This window comes from Odontomachus brunneus, unplaced genomic scaffold (assembly GCF_010583005.1).
Source record: "Odontomachus brunneus isolate Ranch 3 - 2012 unplaced genomic scaffold, Obru_v1 Obru_scaffold_035, whole genome shotgun sequence".
Taxonomy (NCBI): domain Eukaryota; kingdom Metazoa; phylum Arthropoda; class Insecta; order Hymenoptera; family Formicidae; genus Odontomachus; species Odontomachus brunneus.
This window is the reverse complement of record NW_022639485.1, coordinates 856,493-873,267: the sequence shown is the minus strand read 5'-3', so window position 1 is coordinate 873,267 and position 16,775 is coordinate 856,493. Positions and strand designations below refer to the sequence as shown.

General features: G+C 42.6%; 3 protein-coding genes across 7 annotated transcripts in view; 1 reads left to right on the top strand and 2 right to left on the bottom strand.

Annotated features, from left to right (window-relative positions):
• LOC116843743 overlaps positions 1-16,775 on the top strand; it is a 185,929-nt gene that overhangs the window by 10,435 nt on the left and 158,719 nt on the right. The gene's annotated exons all lie outside the window — the stretch shown is intronic.
• Positions 246-5,545, bottom strand: LOC116843739. Of its 2 annotated transcripts, none has more exons than XM_032814447.1 (4): positions 5,340-5,545; positions 4,684-4,858; positions 4,001-4,189; positions 246-1,694 (listed from the first exon to the last, which is right to left on the bottom strand). In XM_032814447.1, the coding sequence occupies exons 1-3, from the start codon at positions 5,476-5,478 to the stop codon at positions 4,006-4,008; spliced, it is 498 nt and encodes a 165-aa protein (XP_032670338.1). In that variant the 5' UTR covers positions 5,479-5,545; the 3' UTR covers positions 246-1,694; positions 4,001-4,005. The 2 variants fall into 2 exon arrangements, with proteins under 2 accessions (XP_032670338.1, XP_032670337.1); XM_032814446.1 differs by having other exon boundaries at positions 246-1,622; positions 5,340-5,544.
• On the bottom strand, positions 6,737-15,274 carry LOC116843724 (glycine-rich cell wall structural protein-like). Of its 3 annotated transcripts, none has more exons than XM_032814403.1 (5): positions 15,077-15,274; positions 13,658-13,975; positions 12,332-12,892; positions 10,112-11,233; positions 6,737-9,381 (listed from the first exon to the last, which is right to left on the bottom strand). In XM_032814403.1, the coding sequence occupies exons 1-5, from the start codon at positions 15,144-15,146 to the stop codon at positions 9,089-9,091; spliced, it is 2,364 nt and encodes a 787-aa protein (XP_032670294.1). In that variant the 5' UTR covers positions 15,147-15,274; the 3' UTR covers positions 6,737-9,088. The 3 variants fall into 3 exon arrangements, with proteins under 3 accessions (XP_032670294.1, XP_032670296.1, XP_032670295.1); XM_032814404.1 differs by having other exon boundaries at positions 9,339-9,478; XM_032814405.1 differs by lacking the exon at positions 12,332-12,892 and having other exon boundaries at positions 15,077-15,273.

The window sequence follows — 16,775 nt, the reverse complement described above, 5'->3', positions numbered from 1 at the left end:
AAATGATCCCGCGGTGCGAAGAGTAACACTCATCGAACAGTCTTACGTGATTTGCAAAATCACCGGGTAACACACCCGATAAGCTGCAGTTAACACCAAAGCAGAGACTTGACGAGCGAGAATTTAATCTCTGAAAATTAAAGTAATACCTCGAACGTTTCCTCGGCCTTCCGCTTTTGCCTGCCATTGGTGAACGTTTCCATCGCGATTGCCATTACAAAGTGATACAACGAAAAATAACAGAGTAGGTGTGCAAACTCGCCATAACATAAAAAACGCGATGATTTATTTGTGTTACATGTAACTGAACATATGATGTAATTATGTTTAACAATAACTGAAAAATATAAACCGGCCAATAAGAGCCTAACGACATTGTTCTTCAAGTTAATAATATAATTACAGTTATTTAACAATAATAATTATTTAACAGTATAATTATTTAATCTATAGACATTTTTTGCACTTAGGACTAAAATTTTAACTGGGGTTCACATGTCACTTCATAAGTGACATGAGAAATAATATTGTTAGTGAACAACGCCATTTAGGCTCTTATTGGGTCGGGTTTTCTTTTTAATTTATTCTTATATAACAGTCAAAAAACATCAATTAGTAACAAGTGATTAGACCAAATCTCGAGTTGTGCGTTTCATTGGCGAGACACGTGGTCGTTCTTTTACAAGCGTTTTATGCAAATGGCACTGAGAGAAGAACTCGCTTTCTCAGCGAACACGTCGCGAACAAAGTACAACTGATCCGTCGGGGCTTACACGAGTACATTTACATAAGTTTTTTCTTCGTGAATCATTCTTTCCACTGTTATATCTTTCCACTATTACACGTTATTCGGAGATCTGTCGCTATAAATAATATTGATACAATCACAAAATTATGATCGGAAAGTCTCTCTCGCTATAAATAGATTCGCGACGCCCTTCGACGAGCGCATCCTATGCGTTCGTCCTCGATAGGGCACCGCTCCTTCTGGAGGAGGCTCTCTTCGAAAAAGAGAGAAAGGGAAAAGAGAACGAGAGGAGAGTATCGTGAATCGGAGGATCTAGAGAGGATCGCATGTGCGAAGGATCGCCCGGTCATTGCACGGGGCTTTTCGGATCTCGATTTCAGGCCCTTCGCTCTTTACAAGGTCCTCCTCCTCTTGGCTTCCTATCCCTTTGTGCCGTTTATCCAGCTTTACCCTTCGTCTCGCGGCCTCACCTCTTCTCCTTCTCCTCTTCTTCCTTCTCGTCGTCGTCATCGTCGTCCTCCTCGTCGTTCCTCGATCCCTCCTCGTCCTTGTCGCTCTCGTGTCGGACTTAGCCTCGCTCCTCGTCGCTCGCGCGCGATTCGCGCGGCGCTACCTCGCGATATTTTGTCGGTTTTATTTTGGGAACATCTGGTGGCTGGCATGCGGACAAAGGGAACTTGCTCTCTCAGGAAATCTCAGGAGGCAAGGGGGTGGCCCGTCCTGCTTTGACGCGCACGCGGTTAGGCTTATTTGCTTGCGTCTAGTGACGTAGAATGTTTGTAAACAATGGGCCCACGATGATGGCAGAGCTCGATGACGGGGAAATAAATTAGGGGTGCTTTTTCGGGGTGAATCCGCCTGTAGCTTCTGACATCTGCGGAAGAAAAACGGACTTGCTCGTCAGCGCGTTACTCGCTCCCATTGAAGTGTTGGTTGCGATGTGAAACTAATCATACAAATAATTGTCAGAAGAATAATAATAATGATAAATAGTGTAGACAATGAAATAATAAAATTCCAAGAGAAATAAAAAATCTTGTTCGCCAATGTTAAAGTTTTGAAGTGACGAATCAATCATTACTTAAAAATAGTCTTGAAGTTATAGAAAAAGTGATCTAGACACGAGAGATTAGTTAAAACGGATAAATGTTTAGCAAAAGCTGCTGTATCTCACGTATATTTTGTATTTCATCAATATAAGTGGCACAGAGAAACAGAGTTTATATCTGAAATTTTACAAAAAAAAAGTCTCTCTGTGGCGCCCATCTAAATTAAGGCCAGAATAATAATCGGTAATGAGACCGAAATTGTAGATATACTGCTAGAATGCTGCTGCTGTAAATCCCATGAACTATAAACAGTTTCCTAATAGATGCAAAAAACAGCGACAAATTTCAACTGTGATATTTAAAATTTTAGATTAGCATAATATTCTTTTGAGAATATACGAATTTATCCGCACAATTTAAGTCGCAACGGTAGTTGCATCCTTCTGGCAGGACAGACGCAACGCGTCGACTTTTCAGTCCCCATTTAAGATTCGAGCCACGTGATGAGTCACGTTTAATGAGGAGAAGTAATTCTCCTGCAATCCCGCAGCCATATTTAGCGATTGCGCGGCGTAGGAGTTCGCGTCGACACAGCCCCGCGCAAATTGTATGCGTTTAAAGTCGAATTACGAGACGGGAACGCGTCGTTGTCTCTTGATAACAGCGCGACTCTAATGAAACGTTTAATGCAGTTACGCAAGGGAGGAAAATATAGAAGTCGCGGATTCTTACGCTCGGTATACGTGAGCGAAGCGTCTTCCGGCAATTTTACAATGTGTTTTTCCTCTCTTCGCGGAACGCAACAGTAACGATCAGGGATCACTTGACGCTAATTCCAGAAACGATCTGTTGCGCACGGACGCGTTCCCCGCAAGAAGATTTAAAAGTCGCAACGAAATAACCCTGATGTGTGCAACAAACATACACACAACGAGCTGCGTGAGGCTCCGTCGTCTTGGGGAGTTGGGCAGAAGAGGGGCGGCGGGAGGAGGGCTAAAAATCGTAATCGATTTCGCCATGCGCATTTTCTACATCGGCAATCTGGAACGGCCCGATTTAAACTCGCTCGCCCGAGACACGGCACCCCTCTGACTCCCTCCGGGGGGAACAATAGCCATTTACTGCATGTCCAAGCGGGTCGCAAGTGTGTGCATAATCGACACTCCGATTCGCGTGTAGGTGCATCTCTCGAGATGAAAACAGACCGGTTCGACGCGCTGTGCTGCGACGGTAGACGTGGGGGCAGGAGAGAGAGAGAGAGAGAGAGAGAGAGCGAGCCGCGCGCGTCGTCGTCCTCTCGTTGTTGTCGTGGTCGTCGTGGTCGTGATCGTCGTCGTTGTCGTAGCTACGGGCCCCAAAACAACAATATGGCGTCTGGCGTCCCTTTAAAACGAGTTAATCCGTCTGTCTGGCCGTCTGCCGATCGCCTGAGAACCAAGAAGATTCATTTCCCCTTTGTTCATTCTTTTTCACACGTACCCCGAAAGGGCCGCGCCTCGCCTTCAATGGCACAATGCTGCGAATGCACGGCTCCTCTCGCATTCGCGCGCGGGGCCTCTTCCCGGGGCAGGTCCCACACACACACCACGCGCGCGCCTGTAATCGCCGCTCACGTGCGCGCGCGCGCCCGTATGTACACCCTGGCGAAAGTGAAATACGCCCGTGTACGCCGGTGCTACGGCAGGAGATTGTTGCGTCTTCGACCCGCACGGTCGGTCCCGCCAGGTCCGCGCTGCGCCGCGCCGGACAGATGTTTCGGGCCCGTTTCCTCCGCGATCGGTCAGCACGCGGACGACGGAGAGGTCAGAGGGAGGAGAAAGAAAGAGAGAGAGAGAGAGAGAGAGAGAGGGAGAGAGGGCACTCGGCGAGATCGCGGCAATATAATGCGAATCGCGGATTCCCGGACCCGACCAGGCCCGGGTTCGTTGACCTTCCGCCTCGGCCGAATCCGGCCACGATTTTCGTGGGCGGTCGTGTAGCCTCGCGTTGCGGATGTTACTGACGCGGCAGCATCCTTGGATTTTAATCCCCTTTCGAAGGAAGCTCAGACGTAATATCGTGCCATTGAATATTCTGCCTCTTGATAAATCGTCGAGGGTCCCCCTGGCTCGTTAACGATAATAAGGTGCGTTGGCGGGACGTCACGTGAATATTTCGCGAACTGACGGAAACGCGACGAGAAAGTGTAATTAAGGATGCTTACTTTTTTTAAAATCCCCCGCGTGACGAGGACTGAGCGACGCTGAACGTGGCCGAGTACGGACCGAAGTTGAAGCTCGCGCTCTGCGCGTTCGCTTGGCTGTGTCCTCCGCCGTAAGGACCTCCGCCTACAGACCCCGCTGATGCTGTTGCGAAGGAAGCTCCTTGCCCACCGTGGTGATGGCCGCCGTATCTGCGCGAATCGGACAGTAAAATGCGAACGGTTATATCTCTCTCGCATGTACTCGTGAAAAATTCCGCAAATTGTACGTGTCGAATTATTACCCTTAAATAATCCTTAATCTGCCAAATGAGCAGTTAAACAAACATAATCTTATCCTTAGCGAAATCCTTTTGTATATGAAGAAAATATTGGCAAAAATTACGTTAAAATTATATCTCTTTTTATAATGTTTTTTGCAAAGTATCACACTGAGATTGTAGTTTCTAAAGTGCTATGGAAATAGTAAATTTATAATAAGAGGAATAATAGGATTTCGCTAAGGATGATATCATATTCTTTGGATGCAAAAATCGATTGTCGCTATATTTTCTTTGACAGGCGTTTGAAACAGATTGTACATTTGAGGTGCAAGTTCTATAAAAAAAAGAAAGCAGTCATAGTATTGCGAGTTTTAATGTGGCTCGGGTATTTGTAATTGTTAGAAAATGATGTTTTGTACGTACTCTCCGCAGCCATAACCGCGACACCCTCCGATAAGACCGAAAGGCTTGTGCGGTTTATGAAATTTTCGTTTGTGTCCAAAACGATGGGAATGGCGCGAATTGTCATCATAGTCGAAGTAGTCGCCGTAATCACCTAGTAAACCGTATTGTGGTGATCTTTGCTCTCGCTTAGTATCTGAAAAACAGATATACGTCTATTTTCTGGGGGCATTAGGCATTAATATTTAAGTAATATCGAGATAATTATTATTGACGCCACAACTCTGTTACGTTGAAGATTTACAGTTAATTCCGGTTAACATTATGTCATAATTAATTGATTCATTAATCGATTAGTTCTGGAAAACAGATATGCATTTATTTTCTAGGGAGATTAATATTTAAGTAATATCGAGACAAAATTATCGACGTTATGACTCTCTTATTGAAGATTTATAGTTAATACAGTTAATTTCGGTTAATTATTATTACATTATGTCGTAATTAATTGATTCATTAACTGGTTAATTGTCGACCTTGTTTACTTGAATAAGTAAATTGTTTATTTGAATAAGAAAATTTCTTTCCGGCAATACGCCGTGTTAATCAACTAATTGTTCATAAAAATCAATATTTTTTAGCAATATCGATGAGAGTGTAATTGTATGTATACCGACCTTCTTCCGACGAATTATTCGCGGCCAGAGCAACGGGCTCCAACGCATCGGGACTTGTTGCGATCTCCGCTGGTTTGCCAAGAGTTTCTTTCAGAGAAATTGCGCTCAGCACCGTAATTAAGAGTAGACTTTTCCTCATCGTGGAACGGTGGCGTGTCGCTGTTACTTGTCGAACGTCTGAAAAACGATTCAGAGCCGATCTTTCGTTTCGCGCGCTTTTATAGGAAATCCCTTCACTGTCGAAATTCAAGGAAGGCACTATAATGCCGTAACTAAGATAGCCATTGGTCCTCAGAGAGTGGACGACCTTCCGTTTCAGGGACGAACGGAAGTAGACCGGAGATAAACATGCGTGTGCACACACGCGGCTTTCTGACGTTAAGTTAGGCATCGATGGGATTTCGAATGTACGTTCTGAAGTAACGCGCGTCTGCTCGAGAGACTGCTCTTTCACTTAATATTCGTACACTTCTCATAGTCTTCTAGATGAGCATAATCCGAAAATTGAACAAAAGATTCTTTTCTGTGCCATTATATTAACAATAATGATATTTTACGTCGCGAAATTTCAATCTAACGCAAGAAAAATATACATTTCTAATTGTGTGAATCGATTATTAACATCTGAAAGATTTTACGCGGCGAATGGAAAGGGTAGAACTTTACAATTGCGTCTGATAATACTCGCGAACAGAGATGCACGAAATCACTCGAGGAGAATTGCTAATTGGAGGAGATGATAATAATAGATATTATTACCTGTTTCCATGACGATCCAAGGTGTACGAGTAGTGTTTAAAAATCGCTTAAGAATGAAGATATCTGTCGGTTGTATAGGAAACCGTAGCGAGAATATTTTTCCGCGTATTTTTTTATTATTTCTAAAGGTGAGCAACTTCACTCATTTCAATTATTCATCAGCATTGGCAGAAGATACCTCGATTTATTTATGCAAATGCCCGATGCGCAATTTTTATAATAAAAAAGGACAGAGAAGAAGAGGCTTTCGTCTTTTGTCGAGTTGCACAATAGGCGCTTTGGCCCTGAGGTCGTTTACCTTTTCATTCATTCGGTAGAAATAATATGTCCGTTGTACACGTGTCACGAAGTGCACACACATATCTGTAAAATATTGTCTCTAAAAAATGCGAGATTAGATCTCTTATTTCTCTTTAATTAAAAATATTGAGCGGAATTTGGTCCTACACGGAGAAAAATATCCTTCTGTTTACTTACTTTTTTCTAAATACTTTTTTCTAAGTTGTCTTCAACAAAAAAGTCGTGGCAAACATGATATATATACGATTAATTATATGTTATGCTTCGCATTGATTTTTTTTTCATCACGTTCGATGGAAAATTGTCATATTTCATGATTGTTTTATATTACAATACCGTTCGTAACTTAAATTGTTTATTTATAAGTATAAATTGATTTGTCGGGATCACACAGCGCATCTTATCCATAAATTACATCAACTTTCTTAGGATCCATAATGTTGATCGCTCTCTGTGAGGTTAAAATGCGAGAGAAATCAGACGAAGACAGGCAGCTCATTAGAACGCTATGATGCGAATCTATCGAAAGAAAATCACAAATTGTATTGAATTCATATACATGTGTGTGTATTCGCATACACGCATACGTCGCGCAATAATATATTACATAAGAAAAGGCGAAAACACGCGGGAAATGCGCAGAGTTCATATTTCTACATATTTCCATATATTTACGCGTATTTTTGCGCGATAACGCGTGATAATCGGCAATAATTCCGCGAAACAGCTAAACAAATGACACGCGCGGCGCAAAAAACGATTATCGGTAATTACGCATTAATCGCGAGATTCGCAAGAAGAATTCTCGGGATCGCACAGACGATCGATCGATCTATCAGTCGTCTTATCGTCGCTACAGCGGCGCGTATCTCTCTTCTCCATTTTTCTCTTTGCGTCTCTCTTCGTGATTCTCTCTTCCGTTTTCTCGTTTGTGCTCTCGTGAAACAAGTCCGGCGAGTTTTTATCCCTGTTGTTTTCGACACACAAGAGAGACGCCTGATGTGGCAAGAATAAGAGAGAGTGGGAAAGAGAAGATACGCTAATCATCCTCGAATTTCGTGAGAAAAATACGAAGATGCAAGAACACTCGGCTTCTCTTGTTTCTCGCGAATTATTCTTACGAGTGGCACAGAGAGATCGCACATTTATTCCTCGAGATCTGAAGCAGCGATTGACGCGAAATACTCTTTTGTCTTAACGCTAGAATGCCCGGAAACGAACATTCGCCTTTGTATGCAAAGAAGAGATGCACTTTGGTTTATTGCCATTTTAATATTTTAAAATTCGCTCTACTCATTATTCGTGTTGATAATGACTTGTAAACATGTCAAAAGTATAATTTATGAAATATAGACATTTGATATTGTTGTAAGCAATATGATAGAGTGAACACAGAATAAATCATAAATTTAGTTGAAATTAAGATATTGAAATCTCAAATAATAGTTTGTATACTATCTTTACAACATTGAAAAAATTGAATAAAGAGTCAAAATGACTCTTGGGTATCTAAGAATTTAACTATAAAACAATTCATCATAATATCGTCGATCTCTTCCGTCATGCTTTTAGCGTGTTCTTTCTTAAAAATAACTATATAATAAGTCGTGAGAGATTGTTTTCCTGAAACACGACAAAGTGGCGACAACAAGAAGACCTTAAAGAAGTCAAAACGACTCCATCGGCCATTTTAGTCTTCACACCTTACACGAAACGAAAGCGCAAAATCAACAAACGAATAGGCAATTCGCAATAGTTTTCTAGGCCGGGGCTCGATTTCGATTAGCACGTACCGTATAATTTGCATGGCTTTTATTATCGTTATTATGTATGTACGCTAACATTGACGCGTTTCGCGCTAATCACAGATCCAGAGTTCGATCTAGAGAGGCGATAGCTTCGACGTCGCATCGAAATCACGCAGTAATATAATCTAACAGTACGCTCTTATAAATACATATACATATACAGAGGCAGAGAGAAAGAGAGTATTAAGTTAGGGTGTCCTAAAAGTACACTCTAAATGCCGCAATACGTTGCTTCGAGGAAAAAACGTACAAATTCGCGTATTAACATTAAAATCATACCGATCGTCATAAAACGGATGAGCATAAGAGTGTTCCCCGGTCGGTGGCAGAAGTGTCATCAGCCATCGACCGATTGAGCCGTTCAATCAGACAAGATTTGGTCAGTGCATTATATTTCCCACTTACATCCAATGAAAAGCGTTCGTCTGAAATATCTAGTCGAGCACGGAAAGTTGTGAAATGCTAAGCTCAGCCTGGCGTGAATCGCGGTATGAACACGAGCGAGCGTTTGCTCTCCTATTCTCGAGACCCGACAATCACTTTCGCTTCGAGTTCTTCTCCAGGAGGAGTTCCAATTGTTCATAAATTATTCTCGGATGCTCACGAGCGCGTTCGCGTCTATAAACTCGCGATTATAAATTCGAACGTCTCGCCGGAGCGCGCTCTGCCACGCACTTCCAAGCAACCTGATGATCTCCGTTGGGAATGGCCCAAGTCGCAAGATAGTATGTTGGACGAACAACACCCGCGTGCTGACGATCGTGCTCGCTCCCGTAGAACACCGAAAGACAAAAAACGGAGTATTATGTCGCTCGTGGCAGCCCGCGGAGAATCCCCTTGGAGAAGCTCGTCGCTGGGCTTCGGTATCACAATAGTTATTGATTAGCTGAAGATCAGCATGTCCCTGGTGTCGACGTTAGCTGACGCGTGGCTCGATGCCGAGCTCTTGGATCCAAATCCCGAGGCCTGTGCGTTTGCGTTCGCATTCGCGTTCGCTGATCCCGATCCCGATCCCGATCCGTGGTTGGAGGCGGATGCTTTGCTGGAGCTGCTTGCCGACGCCGAGCCACCGTTGGAGTGCGCGCTAGACGAGGCGTCGGAGATGGCTTTGGATAAGCCGCCACCACCCCCTGACGCGATCGCGTTCGAGGACGCTTGGGCGCTGGCGTCTGAGCCTGTGGCAGGGAATAGGCAATCATTTAATTATGATCAGTCCGGACGCGACAGCTTTCGCCATGGACGCCGCTGTCGCCTCGGCTTCGGGGGTCAGGTCTGCGAAAGTCAACACGAACACAATTACGATGAATATCGGGACAGAGACATATGAAAGCGTGGTCCACGTGTGAAATGCTGTCGATGAGATGGTCGAAACGCCGGCAGAGCCTTCGTCACTTTCTAGCCCGATGATGCCGACACGATTTTCTGATGACTCGTTCAGTAGTCTTGAAGTACAGGTGCTGAAGGGTGACGTGGTGGTGGTGAGTTATTTGGCCCGGTATTAACTTGGTATTAATCGATGATGATGGTTTAAAATGGCATCCACCTTTCCTCGTGCAAGATTAATGACGTGTCGGGGATTACAGGGAAAGGCATTGTTCATGCCGACAATTGATTGGTATGAAACTATTTACATATTATTAGACGTTACGTGATGAAGACGAACGTCAACAGGTATTACGTAAAAACGACGATAACGCGATTGATGATGATCGAGGAGATGAGTCGTGTTGGTCTCAACGAGGTGACGAGTATATTAGCTTGGGTGGGTCTCCAAAACCGCGTGCAGGCTCTTGAAAGTCAGGGTATTAATTTGCGCTGAATATAGGTTTGCGGGTGAATCAAATGATTAACCTCTCAGTGCAAGCGGGTGGGTGTACCATTTCTTTTTGAAAAATACGAATGTACCTCCGATTGGTCCGTATCCGTCTTGGCCACCGTGTCCCAGCCCTGGGCCTGATTCTTTAATGTATCCACCAAGAACTCCGCCGGAACCGCCAGCGTTGGCGTTCGCGAGAGCGTCGGCATTGGCATTGGCGTTCGCGCCACCGTGGCCACCAAAATTCACGTTAGGAGAACCTCCGTGGACGAAAGAATCGCTGCCGCCTAATCCCCCGTGGCCAACACCGGATCCTCCGTGACCGCCGGCTCCCGCGTTAGCGTTAGCGTTGGCGTTGGATCCCGCAGAACCTCCAAAAGAACCCGGGTATTGTCCAGGATAGGTCGTGGGAATACCTTTAGGTTGCTCGCCTAAATTGTGAATGTTGCCGGTCGAACCTCCGCCGAAACCGGGTCCTCCGATACCATGACCGACGTTCGAGCCTCCGCCGAGTCCTCCATGACCTCCGTGGCTTCCGGCGGCCGCACCCGCGTTAGCGTTAGCGTTCGCGCCGGACGAACTACCCCCGTAGTTTGGGCCGGCAACTCCTCCTCCGGAAGAACCCTCATAACCGCCACCGAGAACCGTGACTCCTCCGTCCCCGTATCCTCCATGTACAGGGCTTTCTTTCACTGGTACGCCGTATCCTCCAACACCGGCGCCAGCGCCAGCGTTAGCGTTTGCGTTGGATCCCGAAGAACCCGGAAATTGTCCCGGGTAGGTCGTAGGAATACCTTTATGGTTCTCGCCCAAATTATGAATGTTGACCTCTGGTGCTCCCACGTTACCGTGGGACCCACCGCCCTGCAAGAACGGATTGTGTGCGCCTATCGGTCCTTGCCCGCCGGCTCCGGCGTTAGCATTAGCATTAGCGTTGGCTCCAGCATTAGCGTTACCGCCAGAAGGCCCGCCGCCGTTCAGGAAAGGATTGTTTCCACCGATTGGGCCAGTTGGGTTCACCGGATAATTGCCACCGTGGGGATATCCTCCTGCGCCTCCTTGGGCATTAGCGTTGGTGTTGGCGTTAGCGTTGGCGTTGGCGTTAGCGTTGGCATTCGCGTTTGAGCCTGCGCCACCCGGTAAGAACGGATTGCCGCGACCGCCATGGCCATAAGATCCTTGTTGCGCGGGATAGTTTCCGTGAATGCCACCTGAAAACAATATTGATCATCAGTTATTTTCTCTCATTATTACGCTCATTTAATAGATAATACATCGATAACATTATGAGTGATCCAACATAGAGATATGCCGACACATATACATGAAAGGTTGAGTGAATTAGCAAGTGGGGGATGTGCACGTGAGTCACAGAGTTCATGCTCTCAGTCTCAGCTGAAACGCATTTGATTCCTTGTTTTTGTGCCTTTTCCATTTGATTACGATGACGAAAGCAAGGAGGATAGGTGCGTTATCCGTTGACGTCGTTCCTCGTTTATTGTTGACGGGGACGGTTTATGTGCCACGTTGGAGGGTGCTGGTTACGAAACACAACGTTGAAGCCACGTACTTGAATCTCTCGAGGCGACAGAGTTGCAAACATAGGAAAAACATTCTTTAATTTACATATCTTCGAACGAGGGCTACGTTTCGGTGCATTGCAAGTTACGTACAAGGTGCCAAAGTCGTCGAAACGGGATGAGTATTTATACGCGAAATTCGTGCGTTATACGTTATACGTTATACGTTATACGTTATAAGAGAGAGAAAGAAATAGAAGCTCCACGCGAATTTGGAAGTGTCGCATTATAAACCCGGTTATCATTCCAGTTATCACTCGATAAATATTACACGTGAGATATGTGACAAGATAGGGGAGAACGTTCAGGAGTTAGCACTCTACCTGTCACTCTTGTGCGAATGTCGTTAAGATGAATGGGGATTTAAAAGAAGATGAATAAGTCAATAATAAGTAATAATTGATAAATAATAAATAAATTCCCATACATCTTGATATTTTGATGGAATCGAAGCAAGTGCCAAAAATAGGTGTGAGTGCTGTTACGAGTTACTGGGCGTTTGCCTCTATATGCAAGAAGCGACTATCAGTCGATTAGACATAATAATATCAAAAGACGCGTGTGCGTCTTCCTGAGTATGTCCCCGAAAAGATTATGCAGAAACGATGTTTCTATGTTTCTTTCGTCATCTTTACCGCCACCAGTCAGAGTGCAGCCCGATTAGAATCCACTTGTGCACGCGATACACTGACGATAATAGTCGAGGCTGGATCGATTGTGATGTATCACCTTGAAATGTCGGCTCCTCGATGACGATGATTCCGACGGGCTCTTGCCGCGGTTTACCGTGATGGTAATGCGGTCGGCGACGTTGCGGTCGTTGAGGGCTTTGCGCGGGTATTTCTTCGACAACAACTATTACGTCACCTTGAGGAGGAGCTTGGGGAATCGGTTGGTAGTGAGGTCGTTGAGGGGTAGGATGGTACATGGGTGGTACTGGTCTGTGTTGTTCAATCGTGATGGGGATGACTTCTATTTGACCTCCTCCGGGGTAGGATGCGCCTGGATAACGGATAGGAATAGTGTTCGCGCCACCGTTCGCGTTTGCGTTCGCTTGGGCGTTAGCGTTAGCGTTAGCGTTGCCACTGTGCTTGGGTCGGATGGGTACCGAGTGAGGGTAATAAGAGGGACCAATGGGAATGACTCCGATGTTGCCATTGCCGGTAGCTTGCGCATTAGCATTGGCGTTGGCGTTTGCACTGGACTGAGAACCTCCGTAACTCCCATAACCTGGCCCATAACCATCGTATAAGCCTTTACCATGATGATAGCCGCCAGGATATGTAGAACCTACGTTGAAAGCGGTTCGTTAACGTTTCAATTTTAATGTCCGTTAATGTTCCAGTGATAATGCTCGAGAGAGTAAACGATTCTATGTATGAGCAGACGTAATGAGAGAACGCTGTTGAAAAGAACGAATGTAGTAAACGAAAAATGATTGATAACAAGATTATTGGTCGTAGAGGCGAAATAATGGAAAATCGGAAAAAATTAAAGTGTTTTGTTTATAGAGAAAAAAATTAAAGTGTTTTGCTTATAGAAGTTAAAATCTTATAAAATTAAAAAATTGAAATTAAAATTAAGGAAACATATTAAGAAAAAATTAAAAAATAAAAAAAATATATAATATTACATATATATACAGTTACCAATAAAATTTCTTTCAGAGAAATAAAATAAGATTTTAAAAAGATAAAATTTGTTTTATCTTTTTTTCATTTATTTATACATTTTATTTATCAAAGTTAAAAAGATACAAATTTTATTTTAAATTAAAAAAATAAAAATTTTATCTTGAATTCAAATAAATAAAATGTTTATCTTTTTAAATTCTGAAAAAATAAAAAAATTTCTTTAAAAAGAAATAAAAGAAATTTTATCTTTCTAAAATTTAGAAAGATAAAAATTTTACTTGTTTGAATTCAAGATGAAATTTTTATTTTCTGAAATTTAAGATAAAAATTTTATCTTTTTAAAATTTATAAAGAATGAAAATTCTTTTTTTTTATTCAATGACCGCGTATGATTTTATTTTTCTTTCAAACATGAATGTACCTTGCGCGTTAGCGTTTGCGGAGGCTTGCGCGTTCGCGTTGGCGCCGCCGTATCCACCGTATCCGCCGTATCCCTGAGCTTGAGCATCCGCCTTCGCAGAGGCCGAGGCTGAACCGCCGCCGCCGGCGTTCGCCGACGCCGACGACGAGGCCGACGACGAGGATATGCCACCGCCGAAACCGATAGGTCCTATTTGCAAACCTCCGGCTAGAGATTGAGCGTTACTAGCAGCATAGCTATCCGCGTCTCCCTTAGGTTTCAAGAGACCCAAAGGGTCCAGCAAACCGATACCGCCGGTAGCTATATCACGTAGTATACCTTCGCATGAACATACAAAGTGACAATCAGAATTTCAAAATATTTAACAACTACGTTATCTAAACAATATTTCCGTCGCGACTTTTATTTTCCCCGTCTATGTTACTGTTATCGAATGAATATTCTGACCAGTTTCAAATCAAACTTCGAAGATCTCGGCTATTTTTATGCATCGCATAAGCCTGGCTCGTAACAATTTAGTATTTCCAATTTACTATTTTAGAAATACGAATCATACTTGTGTGTATGTGTAAAGAGCGTTATTAATTACGATAGGGAAGCATTAAAATTACATTAGAAAGTCATCAACATCTTTTCCTTGTAGTAAAAATATACATTGAGAAGAAAAATACTTGAAAATTTATTTGTAGAATATAATGTGGAAGTTTATTTCTGTGAAATAAAATTTTAATGTGGAAGTTTATGTAAAATAAAATTTTATGTGGAAGTTTATTTCTGTGAAATAAAATTTTAATGTGGAAGTTTATTTTTGTGAAATAAAATTTTATCTCATAAATAAATTAGTATAAATAAATTAATAATAATTTTTAAGTATTTTGTTCTAAATGCAGTAAATAATTTTTCAATTAGCTTTATCAGAAATATCGTGATTTCTTCTGTTAAATCAAAAATAAATAAAAATTTCTATGACGACGATTGCTGGATCTCTATTATATTACAACTATAGTATGGAACTTCCACGTGTGCAAAAACTGTGTCAGAGTCGTTTAATTCGAGTCAGTTTTCGTCACTATGTACAAATTTCGACGAGAAAGCTCGATTAATGCTGCAATTCTAAGCAGAATCGTAAGTCTCGTAACTTGTTCTCGTAAAATTCGTCAGAACTTATGAGTAGATTTACAAGTCTATGCAATATCATATATTGTACAATCACTTGTAAATATCGTAAATTACATGAAATCGTAGATATTTACGAGTAATTGTACATATGATATTGCATAGACTTGTAAATCTACTCATAAGTTCTGACGAATTTTACGAGAATAAGTTACGAGACTTACGATTCTGCTTAAAATTGCAGCATAAGTCTTACAGACTCTCGAGACTAAAATAAACGGGCACCTGATCCCGAAAACTCACCAGGTCTCGCGCTGGAGTCCTTAATTAACAGCAGCACTACCACCGGTACCAAACACTCCAACAATTTCATGGTGTTTTCACTTGTTACGATAAACCGATAATTCCTCTGGCACACACAGGGTGTCTTTTTGTTTTGCCTGTCTCACCGATGTCTCGATGGTCGGAGAGTCAAGAGCGACTGAAGCTCTCCGACGAGACAACATCTTATATACTACACACGCGTGGATTTTACGTCGGCTGATAATTGACCTTCTCTTTCTCACTCGCTCTCCGTCTCTCATCGCGCTCGTCAACATCGCGACCTCTGCGTTTCCGTTCAGGATCCCCCACGGTTATTTTCTTCCGTGATCGACGTCGAGGGTTGTGTTTTGGAAGCGGGACATTTCCGCGCTTAATTGTACTAATGCATTTTTAACGTTGAGTGGCTTCTTCGGGATACATGAGAGTCAGTTTCCAAATGAATGACAATAGTTCCGCCGTCACGCGTGGATTCGGTCATCAAAGTCCGCTCATTTCGACGAAGCGTTTTACCGTCCCGGGGTATCCTTCTTCGCCGATTGGAGGATGATTAGTGACTTAGACGATCTGAGTATTTACGCGGGATTTCTGCTTAATTTCGCGATGGGGATTTCGTATGTAAGTGCTATCCGACATAAAAAGTGACGCGAATTTTTTTTGCGAATTGTTCAGAATAGAGAATAATCGGTTGAATGGGGACTCTAATTGGAAAAAAAACCTGTTCAAAGGATATTGTTGTAGCGATATATGTATATACAGAGTGATTTAAAGCCACCTTTTCCTTGGATTTCTCACTAGTTGAATGCATATTTCGCAAATCATTTTTGCTCCGGCTCTGTCTGAAGAGGATTTCTTATTTAAAGAAATATCGCTTGAAATGAGACGTCTCGTGCTATACTACATTGTTAACTGTTATTCTACTGCTTCACGTCGTTATTATTCTGGATATCATCATATGTAAATTTTTACACTGACATAAAGAATGGTTCTAACTAAAATTATAGTTGTTTTTGGTCTCAACCACATTTTTTAGTTATCTCACGACGAAAATGGAAGTTGTACCATGTGTATAAAGTTATTGTCACTGACATAGTAGAATTTAATTAAAAGAAATAGTAGAATTTAATTTAAAAAGTAGCTTTCTTATCATAATTTGTAATAATTATTCCTCTTTGTAATTAGAGTTACGAATACCAAACATCTTTCTTAATATACGCACATTTATAATACATATGGTCAAGTTGCATAAATAATAAATTTATCACGAGATAAAAACCAACGCGTTGATGTACGGATGCGTCTGGGTTTATCTGCATTTTATGTAAAAAAGCACCATTCTCCCGATGAGGTTCGCACATTAAGTGGAGGCATTATTTCTGGCAAAATCAAGGCTCATCGCGGCATATTATTCCCGGCTCTTGCATAAGCTACAATAAATTCAATAGAAGAAAAATATTGATTGTCAAACAGTCGTGGCGACATGGTGACGTTATTTGTAATTTTAACGACGATGCGTTTGCGTGTGCGCGGGTTTCATTGAATCGTCTCACCTTTTTATATCGATGACTGTGACAGTTTATAATTGTGACCAGTGATGACTAATCGTGATGATCGAAGATCTTGTTAGAATTCGAACGGTGTTTGAAATTGCACGGAAAATATAATGCTCGAGCGTTCATGT

What these genes read in the sequence shown, in the direction of transcription:
- LOC116843739 (XM_032814447.1), bottom strand. Translation starts at nt 5,478, where the DNA reads ATGAGGAAAAGTCTACTCTTAATTACGGTGCTGAGCGCAATTTCTCTG. An exon ending in GAATAATTCGTCGGAAGAAG is followed by an intron (nt 4,859 to 5,339) that starts GTCGGTATACAT and finishes TCTGTTTTTCAG; the next exon opens with ATACTAAGCGAGAGCAAAGA. An exon ending in CGCGGTTATGGCTGCGGAGA is followed by an intron (nt 4,190 to 4,683) that starts GTACGTACAAAA and finishes CGATTCGCGCAG; the next exon opens with ATACGGCGGCCATCACCACG.
- LOC116843724 (XM_032814403.1), bottom strand. Translation starts at nt 15,146, where the DNA reads ATGAAATTGTTGGAGTGTTTGGTACCGGTGGTAGTGCTGCTGTTAATT. An exon ending in GGACTCCAGCGCGAGACCTG is followed by an intron (nt 13,976 to 15,076) that starts GTGAGTTTTCGG and finishes GTTCATGCGAAG; the next exon opens with GTATACTACGTGATATAGCT. An exon ending in CGAGGAGCCGACATTTCAAG is followed by an intron (nt 11,234 to 12,331) that starts GTGATACATCAC and finishes TATTGTTTTCAG; the next exon opens with GTGGCATTCACGGAAACTAT.